The following is a 14916-nucleotide window of genomic DNA, read 5'->3' as shown; positions in this document are numbered from 1 at the left end:
TCCAGGTCTTCGGGCTTAGTCATCAGAGAAAATTGGATTCCAGTCTTGTTCTCTTCATATGCCTGAGTTGTCATCCAGTCTAGTACTATAAGAAATAAGAGTGGACTGAGTAGGCATCCTTTTCTTACTCCTGTTTGCATTTCGAATGCTTCAGACATCTTCCCTTCGAACAGTACTCTTGCCTGAAAGCCGTCATAGATGACCTGGATCATTTTCAAAATCTTTGATGGAATACCATAGTGCTTTAAGATCTTCCAAAGCATTTCCCTGTCAATGGAATCGAAAGCCTTTTCGAAATCGGATACTTTTTTTACGTCATTCATCTCTGCTGCTCTCTCGGCCTCTTGAGCTTTGTTGTCGATCCGCCCTCTCTTGTCTTTTCTACAGCTCCTTTTAAGTTCTTTATTTTTCAAGTTGTACTCCTGTCCTGCAGCTAGCTTCTGGTTCCTCGTTTTTGCGTTGTCTAACTTGCTGTTTAGTTCCCGTCTCTGCACCACCAGTTTCCAAGATCTCTCACTCATCCATTCCTTCGTACTGTGGTTCACCTTAACAAGAATGCTCTCACAGGTACTTGTGTACATATCTCTTTCTGATCCAGAAATTCCTCGCATTGCAGGGCTTCGTACTTGTTGGATAGGTTCAGCACAAATTTTCTTTGGACTCTCCCTCTCGAAGTTTCTTGATGTTATACCTGGTCCTTGTAGATTGTGCCTTCTTAAAAGAAAGTAACTTGATCTTTATTTCTGCAACTACTAGGTGATGGTCACCTAGTAGTGAAAGGACGAGAGGATTCCGGAGAACACGAAAACGAACACGGTGTGGGCTGCTCGTACTAGGCAAGAGTGGGCAGAAGAGAGGAATTAGAACCAGAGCTGTGGCAGGATCGGATAGTTTCATAAGTTTCAATAGTATCAAAGGTGTTCGATTGTAGGGTTGATGAAGATTGAGAGATGATGTTCGTAATGTTGATAAAGTCATAAAAAGCGATTTCGAAAGTGGCAATAAACCCCTAAAAAGACCTGCAGATGTAAAAAAAAAAATGATATTTGAAGTTTGTCATGCTTATGGTCCAATAGATTTTGGAGAACTGTAAGGTTAAATGCCATATGGTTGGGTTTTGATATTCAGCATGGAAGAGTGCAGGTAGTACTGCGTTTTTTCACCTTCCTCAAGATTCGAACCCCAACTCGGTTCATTCCCAGGCCGCCATATGTCACGCTCTAGCCTGCGCAGCAAGCGCTTTGGTGAAATAAACTCCACTGGCTATCTATTTTTGCTACCTTACCACAAACGCTTGGCAAGGTCACAAAACACACCGACTCTGCTATTTGGGCATCCTGTGGTGACAGCTTATTCGATATACTTGAAGTATTATGCTGAGTTTCCTGTCTGGCGGCTCAGCCAAACAGGTTAGTTATGTCCCATGTTTTACTACGTTAATCGTAAGTGTGTTATACGCAGTAGAAAAACCCTAGCGAAATGTCTGCTGATCGTGTTGGTGTCGTAATATTTGGTCTTGGAAGGGCTGGAAAGATTCACGTAAAAAATATCCTAAATAACCCAAGAATCGAGCTGAAATATGTCATCGAAGAGGCAGTCGAAAACGCAGTGGAATTTCTACGGCAAGAGCTTTGCTGCTATGCTACGGTTCTGGCTGTATCGGCGGTGCAAGTCGCTCTTGCTGATCCCTCCGTGAAGGCGGCGGTAATTTGTACGCCAACTCCTGTACACGAGCAGTGTGTTCTAATGGCGCTAAGAGCCGGAAAAGCAGTGTTTTGTGAGAAACCAATCGCTGATACTCTTGCTTCTACAGGTAAGTGAGTCGGTAGAACTAAGATTCAAATCCTTCTCTGGTTCAGTCGATAGAAACAATAACCGGAGCAACTGCAGAATGCCCATCCACAAAGAGTGAACAATGAGACTTCACACCTCGATTTCTATAGAACGAGGCAGTAAATACAAGGAAAATGCAAATGCAAGTGGACTGGTATTCTGCAATAATCGATATTAATCCATTCCAATCGATAAAATCAACTAATTGCATAAATATTATAAACAAGGAGGGAAAATGCCCTTGTAGTTTGAAATAATACATGCTGATTTGTAAAGACTGATGACTGATAGCTGGTGTGCAAGGTATGTTTGCTTATGTGATCCCAAAAACACAATGCTCTCTGTCAAGATCTGCCTGGCCTCGGAGGGCATCCAGTGACTCCACCCACATGACAACCACCCCACTCAATATCCCTAATAGCCCAGTAACTCCTCCCCACATAAAATTCGATTATATGGTGGGGCAGATGTATCTTGGGGCGGTCATTATATGGGGCAGACTCACCTGTAATCCCATGGAGGGGGGGGGGGGGGGGTAGAAATGCATACATTCATCATCCCATAAAACTTTGAAATACCTTGCCACATAATGTTATTCTATTGTATTAATGCCTCATTCTTAAGAAATTTTGATTGTAGAATTGTGGCAGGGTATTCTGAAGTTACTCCTTACACCAAAAACAAATCAAGCAAGACGCAAAAGCAAACCTTGGCTAAAAAGCGCAGGACAAATACCTGAGAGAAAAACAAGCAACTATTGGAGTACCATCATAATGGAATATCTGGGCTTTGTTATAATCTTGTTAAGGGGACAGATTTAGATATTCTGATATTCTCTTATACACAGTATTTTGGGTAGAAGCCCTCTGGAATAACTAGGTGTATCTAGCTTTTCGAAGTGAATGCTTAGAAATATCTTTAAGAAATATCATTAATAAATACTCTTGACCTGTCTCTATGTACTTTATTAGAAATAGACTTCTGCCTTTTCTACACCTTGTCTACATTGTTATTTCAGAGGCATGTTATGATGAGGCAGAAAAACAAGGGCTTCCCCTCTTCTGTGCTTTAAATCGTCGCTTTGACCCAGGATTCCGTAGCATCATAGAGTCTGCAAAGAAAGGAAAAGTCGGTCAAATACACATGATCAAGCAAACAAGCCGAGATTCACCCCTTCCATCCATGGAATACTTGAAAATATCCAATGGAATTTTCCATGATTGTGCTGTCCATGACATTGATGTTGTATCCACAATAGCTGGAGAGGCACCCTCCACCATCTATGCACAAGCACACTCATTCGTTCCTGGTATCAAAGCAATGGGAGACGTTGATGCAGTCGCAATTACCTTGAAATTCCCCTGCGGCATGATGGCCCAGATAGACTTGGACCGTTTAGCCGTGTATGGGTATGACCAGAGACTAGAAGTTTTCGGTGACAAGGGAATGCTGAGGTGTGAGAACATGAGACCAACTGCAGTACAGCTTTCCTCAGGTGACGGCACCCTCCAGGAGCGTAACTTGTTCTCCTTTCCGCAGCGCTATGCAGAATCATATTTCAATCAGCTCAACCATTTTATTGATGTGGTAAAAGGTCAAGCAGAGATGGAAGTGAAGAAAGAAAATGTCATGTTAGCATGTAAGATTGCATCCGCCTGTGAGCACTCATATAAAACTGGTACTGTGGTTAACTTTCAAAACTGATTTTTTTTTGTAGAATAACATGTATTTTAGTTAAATAGAACCTTGGTTTGCAGCAATACTAGAAGTGAGTTGTGTAAAATACTAAAATTGGCATAATAGCTAGTGTATAGAAAATACTACTGTCAATCTTGGAAATAAGGGAGTGTTTATTATTTATGGCCAAGATGGGGTCGGTTCCCACATGGGGGGGGGGGCTAAAAAGGTTTTGGGTACTTCGACGGGGGGGTCATAAAAGATTCAATGTGGTTGAATTGGGGTAAAAAAAATTTCATATACATGGCCACATTTGCCTTATTTACAACAAAGTGTTCTATAAGAAATATTATTTCTTGGTTGCTTTTCATGGCATGATTTGTTGATATGTATCTATATTTCGTATTTTAAATGTAGTTTTGTGGATTTTTAAAGAGAATGAAGGGGGGGGCATCAAACAAGTTTTTGGGTTTCTCCCGGGGGGTCAACAGTTTTGATGTTGAAAAAGGGGGAGTTATCAACCCCCCCCCCCCCCCCCAAAAAAAAAAAAAAAAAAAAAAAACATAAATAATGAACACTCCCTAAATCACCAAAGCTGGAATGCTCAAGAAAAGGGGGACTCGATCCCCCAGCAATATGTACATTCCCCAGTCGACTACAATAAATGGGAGCAGTACTGGGGAACAGATATCATATTTGGGACATCGGTGAATTTAGGTCAAATTCCCCTTAATTTTTACTGCCAATTTAACACACTGTTTAATCATTTTATTGTAATGATATTATAATATGGTCCATTTCTATGCACTCGGGTAGACCAGTGATAGCGCTTCAGTTCATTGGGCCCTTCACCTCTGCCGAAACGAGTCCGATTCCCGGTAGAGACATGGATAGTATCTTTCTGTTTCACGGCCCTGAATTTGACTTGTTGAAAGTACGTAAGCTTACTAGTAGCTTGTGTTCCTTAATTCAACGATGGTACATTCTTAAAACGTAATAGCGGAGCTTTCACGCGGCACCCCATACCTAAGAAAAAGTGGTATAATATAGTAGCAAATATTGGACTCTAGTCCGTCCGTCCGTCTCCAAAAAGCATCGTATGACAACCAAACTTGGCAGGTGTCATGTATGTGTCAATGGAGGTGCAAAACTGTGGTCACGTGATTTGTGAAGTCATCGATGACGTTACTAGAAGCAAAAATATACTGACTTTATCACAAGAAAATATTTTAAATAACCGAAGGAAACATCGTATTGCAACCAAACCCGGTATGTGTCATGAAGGTGACGAGGGGGATGATGCAACAATATGGTCACGTGGTGGGTGACGTAAACCTATCCAGACGCCAAAACATCGTATGACAACTAAACTTGTTGTGTGTCATGTAGATATCTTCGTCTGTGAAATCGTTGACGTCGTCAAAAGCAGAAATAATATTTCATATTTCTTAAATTCTTAAGTGAAAATATGCAAAGATTTGGTCGTTTGGAGTTCCGCTTTTAGTCAATGCCTTTATCCATGTAAAAGGATTTTATGTGAAGCCCTTGGAACATGGTCTGTATAACAAAAGCGCTATATAAATGCTATATCTTTATTTCTTTAGGTTATGTCATCAAAATATTTAAAGTCTAAGAAAATTTAATAAAATCAAACAAATATTAGTTATTATTTTTATTATAATATAATAATAAAAATAATAACTCACAATAATATTAAAAGACCCCTAAAATCTTATGCATTCACAGGCCCTTTTTCCTAATAAATGACATCGACAAGCTTCCTCCAAGTCTCCCTAAAACAAATTTCAAAGTTGAACCTAAACTCAAAAAATTCATTGCCTTATAATTTCAAACCTAATTATGAGGCAATTAATTATTGATTATCTGGAGCTTAAGAATCACCGGCTTTTGGCAGTCACAAAACAACTCCCTGAGAGTTAAGGAAGAAAAATCGCCATGTACCCCGTCCACGTATGCACGCCATGAGGGATGTTCATCGCTTCCTCGCCTCGCTTGTCGGGATCTTCTACTTGACCTGCCGTCTTGGAGGTAAGGTGAAATAAAGAGTGTTGTAAAAAGTCGTTGCGGGTTTTGTTCGGTTGTTATTTTTCATTATTTGTGAATTTTGTATTGATGAAAATTGTCACATTGATATATCATAGATAAGGTAGAAACGATTTCATTACCTAGAACAGTTGACTTTATTTTCTAGGGGGTTTCAAGTTTGGGCAGTAATCTAGTAGGCACCGAACACCATACTAAACGCAGATGGGTTTTTAGCCCACTTTCGGTCTTAGATAATTGATTATTTTATTGGAGGTGGGGGGGGGGGACCTTGGAGGCTTATTCTCTTTATTGAGTAAAATTCCTCCATTTTTAAGAAACGTGAATGTAATGAGACATCGGCCATTTCGTTTGATATTTCACAATTCCATTCAGTTTATTAGAATTAAATGAGGTGTTATATCTTAAAATAAGTTTAAGAAACTTGAATAAGTTTAACTTTAAAAGTTTCTGATCTTGAATTGTCTAATGATAATCTAATGATAAACGTGGGAGAATGAGACTTGGTAATAGTAGGCAGACTTCTGAATCACAAGCGTAATTTATGAGGGGGCGCAACTCAGAAACCGAGAAATGAACACTATTGTACTACTACTCAAAAGTGCGAATCATCACTCTATTTCGTGATGAAATCGTATCGTATTGTATGGTATCGTATCACAGGCTTCCCAGGGACATAGCAGCTGGTCAAATGGCATCCTTGGAATGTTATTTTAGCCCCGCAGCACCCTAGTCTTTGTCTTTCTCACAGTTTCCGCACTACCTTCTAAATGGTGAGCTGTTGTGTGAAACGTAACTTCCAGAACTAAGGTAAGTACTTGCGGACTGTCGACGTTTGTGAACTGTCGATATGGAAGAGGAATAAAGAAGGACAAAAGAGGTCTATGGTAGTGTGGGGCTACGCTGTCTATACAAATTACATTCCAAGGATGCCATTCGACCAACTGCTTATGTCCCAATCATCGACGAAAAGCTAAAATTGACGTTCAAAAAATCATTTATCGCAGGTTTTAAGGGGTTTGCTTTAAAAAGCGATTCGGGGATATTTCCATCCCTCTCCCATCCTGTACCAGTGTCAGTGTTTTTGTACTGATTAAAATCCGTCAGAAAATCGCGCTTAAGCTGAGGTAGTCAGAATAAGGTTGCCAGCCATGTCTCATTAACATACTTAGTATCTACTCAAAATCCGAGACAAACTTTTATCGCTTTAAACTCGAAAATTTGAGCTTTTTGGGAAGGAAAAAAACACCACAGACGCATACATTTACATCCCATAAGTTTCTTTAAAGAATTAGAGCATGAAGGTATAACTCATAGATGTTTATTTGCGTGAATCGTTAGTCTCCTGAGCAGCCGTCCTTAGAGTCAGTCTCGAATCCCTCCCCACTAAGGACGGCTGCGCAGGAGACTTGTGATTCGTATGTCCTTCGAAATCCTTTACTGACGCGGGTGGGAAGCCTGTGTTCGTATCGTATCGCATCGTATTGTATCGTATCTTTCAGGTGCAACACCAAAATCACTTTGCCGAAAGGTTTTACTTTTGGAGCCGTCATCTGAACATGCGCTAAGGGGGCATCTGCTGACTAACATCACCGTGCCCTCTGCTAGCTCCTGTAGCTTCTTCTGCTTCGACACGCCCGAGTGCTTCTCGTACAACGTGGGGCCTGGGCCTGATGAGCTGGAGTTCACGTGCGAGTTGAGTGACAGCGACGCCGCCCAGCATCCAGACGACCTCGTGCCCAGACCGGGCTTTACGTACCAAGGATACGAGGTAAGTGGACGAATGACCAAACTCGTGGTGAGTATTGCGAGCTTGATATTCCGGCTTTCGATCCACAGAACGCCTGTTTGACAAGTGTTCCATGTTCGTCTCACCGAGCTTGTCGTATTGGTTATGAAGATCCTTTCAGATGCACGTGCCAAATGAACTATACTGGACTGAGCTGCGAGCTTCGTGAGTACACAAACTTAATGTCCTTTCCTTTTTCAGTTCTTTAATTTGAAAATGTATTTCTTTGTTTCACAGCAAAGAACGTGAAGGTTGATGTGTTATCTGCAGGGTTAGATGACGATGTGGGATCGGATTATTGTAATCTAAAGGTCGATGGAACTGAATACTGCCTGAAGGTACGAGGAAATGTGAGTTAGTAAGTGTGTTTTAAACCAAAGTTTTGCTCGTTTTTACGTAAATTTGTAAATTTATGATAACAACCTTATCTTTGACTTTGGAACAAAATGTGTTTTTTTCTTCATAGCCAGACCATAATCTCGCGGCATTTTCATTGCAAAAGCAACGTTAATACTTTTAAGAAGACACCACCTCTAATTTTACTACTTGGTGTAATAAGAATATGCATATCCGTAGCAGGACCGAATCATTTGGGAGGGGGGGGGGGGACACGATACAGAAACATTAAGAAGACATTTGGGGGGGGGGGGGGGGGGCACACGCACAGCCGCGCCCCTACACGTGCTCCCAGTGCCCATGCTCGAGGATCCAGCGTACTTTGCGGGCGCTCCTAAATATCACTACCGCAGAAGAGCCGCTCCGCTCCTAGTAAGCTCTGGGGGCGTGACACGGCGGCAGCAGCCAATTTTAAACTGACAGCGGATGAAATCAAAATTTGTCTGACGGAATTAAATACAGTTTCTTTCTTCGAGATACCAAAATGGAACGTCAGAAACATGGTCCTTTTTGGTCGGTACAAGCTAAATCGTTGTCTTATTTTCGATTAGTTTGATCTTTTTGGGGGAAAAAACGCTGTCGTAGACAAAATGTGAAAAACTTAACTACAGCAGGCGAATTTTCACTCGTAACTTTACTTAAACTCAACTCACACCTTTAAAAAAAGGCCCAATCACAGCACAGCATCCCCCAACGTTTTGGAACTCAATTTATATAACTTATGACTTTATTGTTATAAACTATTTCAGTGGATCTTCTGGGGGGTAAGTGACCTTTGGGAGCGCCCGCAAAGCACGCTGGATCCTCGAGCATGCCAGTGCCCCACCTTTTGCCCTGATATGAAACTAACGGAAGCTCCAAATTTTTTTTCTAACTCTTGTTGGTGAATTGTAACTGAAGCTTTTTGCATAGACAAAGTATCTAGTGTTATGTATTAGCATAACATTACATAACATCACATTATACTGATTATTCTGGCTGAATCCTGGTTAAATAATTGTAATGCTTACAGTTGCATATAAAAGGTGCAGCTTTACCAAAGCTAGTTTTTTCTTTTTTTTATGCTTATTTGATTTTTTATTTGACACTTCCAAAGCTGGATTATCCAGGTCCAACCTTATTCAAAATAGGTGTATAAGTTCTGCTTGCGACGTAACGGATTTTTCCCATTTTTCTTTAGATGAGGGGTCATAATATTGCCGCGTTTTACATGAACGGAACTCTGATCGCAAACGCCGCGTTTGATACTCATCGGGATGAGGCCGCCCCAAATAATATGAGCTACTTGATCGATTCCCTCCCATCAAACACGCTCGTACTCGTAGCAGTGCAGGACTCAGCATTTGTTCGCAAGTCTCCTGCTGCTATACAATCCCTCATAGCTCTTGGTGCTGTGCCGCCTGTATGGCCCAATGGTCATAGGGCCTCCTGGTTCCTGATTGGCTACAAGGGGGAGCCACGCCCGTCCTGGGTCAAGCAAGGCTTTGCTGATCGATACCAAGGTCCATCTAACGGAACAGCGGTGTTCCCCAGGGAGGGCTGCCTCCCACATGGAAACCAAATAGAAAAATGGTGTAGCAGTCCTTGAGAAAATAGCAAATTGTAGACGAGGGGCCCATTTTAAAACCAAGTTTATCATTTATGTGTTGGGTAGTTTTGCATAGAAAACTGAGCTTATACGCGATGATAAGACCTCGAGCACGCGCCTTGTGGCTCATAGAGGAACTCAATGTTTTTAAATAAGTCTGCGTCACGCCCACGAAGGGGTGTTATTTATTTACTCACCAACATTATCCCGACTTTGTAGATTACTTTTACCGCAATTTTCAATATTTCTGCAAAATCTTGCCAATAATTTCCAACTGATAAATCGACTTCTAGCTTCTGTCATTTAAATATACGGAATAACATTTGCGGCGTTTTCATTGGTCAGCACACCATGCATAGAGGTGGTGTGATTGGAAACCATTTTGGTGTTGGCCAATGGCAACTCTTCAAGGAATTTGAATGACGGAAGTGATTTAGCTGTTGGAACTCGTCGACGAGAGTTCGCCGAATACTAAAAACTGAAATAAAACTAGCTTAATATTTAGTGGCGAGCGCGATTAGTTTCGCCGAGGAAGGGTACTTTTAAAATGTTGTTTGTTAGGAATTCATCAACATTCATGCTGATTCGTGTCTGATATAATGCAATTCTTGTTTAATTATGTAAGTCGAAATGATAGAGAGAAAAATAGAACATATTCAGCACATTTCACCAATTCAAACCGTAAAACATGACAAAACCGCTAGAAATAGATTGATTGTAACTATATTTCCCCTATAATCAAATGAAAACACTCCACAAGGGATGCGTGTCTTGTAGTCAGAGTGATGCACTTAAACATCTCCAATAACCCCTGGCCCCCGTACCCAGGGGAGTGCAAGTGGTGCGTTCGCACCCCCCTCCCCCCACAACAGAGGAAAGTCCAAGTAGTGTCAGAAAATATCCTGGGAACGGACCTGTACCCCGAAGTATCTCGCAGCTTTATAGAGAATGATTTATAATGTGTAGTTCCAGAAAACATCCTCCCCCCCCCATGTCATACCTCCGACCACCTTCATGGGGGGATGGATATTCTCTGGAACTACACAATACAAAGAGCCTTGATGAGTTCGAGAGCAAGCCTTCTTAACATCAAGTTTCTGTTGCTCTGTGTCACAAATTGTCATTGTGCTAACTTGCCGGATCCAAGAGTTTACGAGGGTGTGTGTGTGTGGGAGGGGGGGGGTTACCATCCCGAAACGAGGGGATACATTGTCTTCCTCGACCACCTTTTTGCCTGGATTTGCCGCTACACTAGTTACGTTTACCTAGCCTTTTCTATCTGCCACGCCTTACACCCTTGGTCAAGTATTCCTCCCTGCCCTTTGTCTAGCTTCAGTTCGTCGCCTTTGTTGCCGCTCCGTTCTCCTCTGTCTCCCGTGTTGGTACCTGTTGGTAGCGATTGTCCATCCGGCGATAGTAGACCCTATTCAACACGAAAAACGAGACAAGGATGGCAAAGGCGCAAGCGGCTTCCATCCTGAAGGTTATGCGCGCGCCATAGGTGTGAACAAGTACTCCGCCCAGGACTCCTCCGATAGCCATGCCTAAGCCCCAGTACACGCCGTGAATAATACCCTGCACCGTAGCACTGTACGCTGCAAACAAACACCATCAAGTTAGAGAACGCTCACCGGTTGAATAACCCCTCACCAAGTTAGAACGCTCACCGGTTGAATAACCCCTCACCAAGTTAGAACGCTTATCGGTGGAATACTCCTGTTTTCTTCCTTGTAGTTGACATTTTTTTTAAATTCTTTAAATAATGCATAGATGAAATAGGCTTTCTTAGAACATTAAAGCCGGGTTTTCACTAGGGATAGGAGCTGAGACGTAAGACTTTACCGGGTGTGACAGCAAGTTCTTACCTGGGTTAAGCGGTTCGTACGACACGACACGACAGCTAGTTCTTACCTGGGTTAAGCGGTTCGTACGGCACGACACGACACAACAGCTAGTTCTTACCTGGGTTAAGCGGTTCATACAACACGACACGACAGCTAGTTCTTACCTGGGTTATTGGTTTGTTCGACACGACACGATATGACAGCTAGTTCTTAGCTGGGTTGTGCGGTATGTACAACACCACACGACACGACACGACAGCTGGTTTTCTTGGTAAAGCGGTTCGTACGACACGACAGCTAGTTCTTACCTGGATTGGGCGGTTTGTACGACACGACACGACAGCTAGGCCTTACCTGTCTTAAGTGATTCGTACGACACGATAGCTAGTTTTTACCTGGGTTAGGCGGTACGTAGGACACGCTCGCAGTCCACACGCCGCCATAAGTGGCTCCTTGTAGAATCTCTAGCGGTAGCACATACCAGGGTTGCTCAATATACGAGTAGAACAGGAATCTAACTCCGTAACATCCCAGGCCTACGTACAGCATGCCGTCATTGCCTATGCGCTGCACGGCATACGTGGACCATAAGAACATAAAGACCTCCGAGAGCGAGTTCACCAGCATAACCATGGTAAAGAGCATCGGGGTGCCACCGATATCCTGCAGAAACCAGAACAAGAACGACAGCTGCAGACTGTGTGAGAAGCCGAGGAAAAGCAGTACGAAGATGAAGCTCGCGTTCTTCACATTACAGAACACTTTGAGGCCCTCTGTGTACGACTTATCCCATGCGCTCTTCTCCCCGCCTGATTTGAACCGGAAGAACAAGGTCACGACAAAGTTTAGGAACATTGCCAATGCGAACACGTAGAAGACGGGGACGTAGTTGATATTGTCTGAGTATTGGCATGAGTGGAACGCGGTAACCACGAACCCCGCGACCAAAGCCCCCGCACCCCACCCTAGCGATCCGAACAGCCTCTGCTTGCCGTACTCATGTTCTTTGCCTGTGAGTAGCGATAACGTGCCGCTGTCTGTTAGCATCGGTGCCGGTGCAGCGACTGTTTCACCCATAATGACTATCACTAGCAGTGTGACGAAAATCTTGGCATTGTCCCGCACGCGGAAATCATCGGGCGGCTTCGGCGACTTCTTACGTTTGTTCTTGATGATGAGTCCTCTTGGTTGGGCTAAGATTTCTTGTGCAGCTCGACTCTCCTCTTCCTCATTTCTGCTCAAGCCCCGCGTGTCCCGGCGAAAAACTGATCCGTATTCCTCAGCGGTGCCTGCAAAATCCCTCTGAAATATCTCAAGCCGTGAAAATGGGTTCGTATTCTGCAATCGTCCCGCTGTGCCTTCTCTAGCTCGTGCACTTGTTCTTTCACTCGTTTCAAAGTATTCGTCGTTGGATGGTGGAGACACAACATAAGTCCGATCCCGGCTTTTCTTCAGATCTGGACCTATGACGCCTATTGTGGTTTCAGCGCCTTTTTCTATACTGTTCATTTTAAAAGCAGAGAGAGCAACGCTCGAAGTGTTTGAACCTTGCGGATAGTTAGGTGTCGTCATGTTCTCGGGGTAACACGGCAAATTAAACGGAGAAACGATACTTTGCGACCAGTGAGCGATTATAGAGCCGAATATTGACAGGAGCAGAATAACTTTGGGCTTTTGGCAAACGTCTGTGATGACTCCCCAAAGCGGTGAGCAAAGCATCTTAATGAACGGTCGAATTCCAAGAAGAATGCCCGACTCGCGAGCGTTCAGCCAGAGCTGTTTATAGTAGACACCCAGATACGGCAGAAACGCACCAGTCGCCATAAAGAAGAAGAAAAACGATAACTTAGGAACCAACAACTCCTTGTTTACCTTATTCAACAGAGATGATTTCTCTTCCTCCGTAACTTCAGCTCCACTTTTTTTCTCGTCAGATTTCTCCGCAGTTTGTTTTCCTGTCGGTTCCATGGCGGAATCATTCAGCCCAGAAACTGGTTTAGATTGCATCTTTGCCTCTAACTTCTTACCAATCAATACTAATCATTATTTGAAAATTATCATTTCCTGTGTGATGGCAACGGAAATTTCTTATTACTCTCTTGCTATTTTGAGGTCATAATGTAAAGCTTAAAACTAAAGAACTTTTCCTTTCCTAGTGTATAGTGAACGCCCGTGAAATGGGTTAATTCACCATCTGCCTACACTTTCTAACGTTGAATTTTAAATAATACTTTAAAATTCCATCCAGCCTGCCACCTCGTTAAGACGTATCTACCCAGGTTTATTGGCTTTGTACTCGCTGAGCTAACAAGAGGGCTTTTGAATATTAAAATGTTGTCGAATTATTTTGTTAGCTGTTAAATCCGTTCAAAACTCTTAACACCCACAAGAAATCTACGCAAATTTTTCACAAAAACGAGAGGCAATGCCTGTTAATATACTTCTAAAAGGTTATTTTTTTCATGTCAGGGAAAAAATAACTAATTTCGAAATTTCAATTATGAACGCCATGGATGCTTTTAAGAATTTGTTAAGACTTCAGCTTGAATTAGCATACTGTATCTCTAAGGGGACGATTCAACGCGAGAGGCATCCAGAAGTCCATAAAACCTCGAAGTTAAATAAAAACATTTTTTTAACCAAACATCAAAAGAAACGGGCATTAGATACTCATTTAGAAATCATTACCGCTAAGCCGTTGTCAAGTTGGTAGTTTTCACGTTCTCGCTTTCCGTAATTTACGAAATAAAAAGATAATTTGGTTAATCAAGTCATTATCGCTGAGAATTTAGAATAAAGAAACTCTCTCTCTCTCTCTTCTCTCTCTCTCTCTCTCTCTCTCTCTCTCTCTCTCTCTCTCTCTCTCTCTCTCTCTCTCTCTCTCTCTCTCTCTCTCTCTCTCTCTCTCTCTCTCTCTCTCTCTCAAAACTTTATTTTGCATTTTTGCTAAAACTTTCGCATGTTTTCCTTATGGAGAACCGCTTTCATGTTTTAGAACAGTTTAAACTTCCTCTTGGTTCGTATTCCAAATGATTACGCTCAATAGAGGGCTATTTTCGAAGTTTTGCTGAAGCCAAAAAGTTACCCGAAAAGTGCGAGGTCCAGAGAACTTTCTTTAAAATATTTAAGCCATGTGACCCCTACCCTGGTTCCAGAGCCTCGAACGCCTCTATTCAGTGGCCAGCGAGGGAGCCTCGTGCGTCTTTCTATTTAGTGGCCAGCGAGGTTAACCTCGCTGGCCACTGAATAGAGAGACGCTCGAGGCTCTAGGCTCAGGGTATGTGACCCCGAGATGTTCGGGAAAGATCAAAATCTATAAAGATAATCATCCTTCACATGAATCTTTGTCGTAAAATACGATGTTTGTCGATATTTCAACACATTTAGATACCATACATTTTATAGGAATTAGCCGGCTTTTCAAATTTAAGGAATAAAACGTTTTCGGTCCCGAGAATTCTCGGGTTTCGAGAAACAAGCCCCAGCTGCTAACGTCAATTAAAAACGGGATTGCATTTGGCGCAGTTTGGCCAGCGCCCCCGAGAAAGGTAATACACGAAACATGATATATCGTTAGTTTTTTTTTTTCGGAGCTGGCCATTGAACCCCCTCCCCTTGAAAGCTTTCTCGTACTTTTGGAAGTTTTTAAAACAAAATCCCTAAATCTTCTTCTGGCCTATGTCACTCAAAACCCTTAAAGCGTTTTCATTAGCGTGTCAAGATTA

The 14916-nt window shown here is 42.5% G+C and overlaps 3 protein-coding genes across 4 annotated transcripts; 2 read left to right on the top strand and 1 right to left on the bottom strand.

Annotated features, from left to right (window-relative positions):
* Positions 1-1479: 1479 nt before the first annotated feature.
* On the top strand, positions 1480-4194 carry LOC5509343 (uncharacterized oxidoreductase YrbE). Its single transcript, XM_001629828.3, has 2 exons — positions 1480-1813; positions 2852-4194. Exons 1-2 carry the CDS (start codon positions 1480-1482, stop codon positions 3535-3537), a joined length of 1020 nt encoding a protein of 339 aa, XP_001629878.1. The 3' UTR covers positions 3538-4194.
* Positions 4195-4781: 587 nt separating this feature from the next.
* Positions 4782-10108, top strand: LOC5509360. Of its 2 annotated transcripts, none has more exons than XM_001629829.3 (5): positions 4782-5559; positions 7077-7345; positions 7414-7528; positions 7601-7701; positions 8940-10108. In XM_001629829.3, exons 1-5 carry the CDS (start codon positions 5484-5486, stop codon positions 9345-9347), a joined length of 969 nt encoding a protein of 322 aa, XP_001629879.2. In that variant the 5' UTR covers positions 4782-5483; the 3' UTR covers positions 9348-10108. The 2 variants fall into 2 exon arrangements, with proteins under 2 accessions (XP_001629879.2, XP_032234168.1); XM_032378277.2 differs by having other exon boundaries at positions 7601-7713.
* Positions 10055-13919, bottom strand: LOC5509346 (major facilitator superfamily domain-containing protein 6). The gene is made up of 2 exons (XM_001629852.3): positions 11587-13919; positions 10055-10942 (listed from the first exon to the last, which is right to left on the bottom strand). Exons 1-2 carry the CDS (start codon positions 13196-13198, stop codon positions 10680-10682), a joined length of 1875 nt encoding a protein of 624 aa, XP_001629902.2. The 5' UTR covers positions 13199-13919; the 3' UTR covers positions 10055-10679.
* Positions 13920-14916: the final 997 nt, after the last annotated feature.

This window comes from Nematostella vectensis, chromosome 3 (assembly GCF_932526225.1).
Source record: "Nematostella vectensis chromosome 3, jaNemVect1.1, whole genome shotgun sequence".
Classification (NCBI taxonomy): domain Eukaryota; kingdom Metazoa; phylum Cnidaria; class Anthozoa; order Actiniaria; family Edwardsiidae; genus Nematostella; species Nematostella vectensis.
The sequence above is the reverse complement of the archived record's forward strand: the minus strand, read 5'-3'. Positions and strand labels throughout refer to the sequence as shown.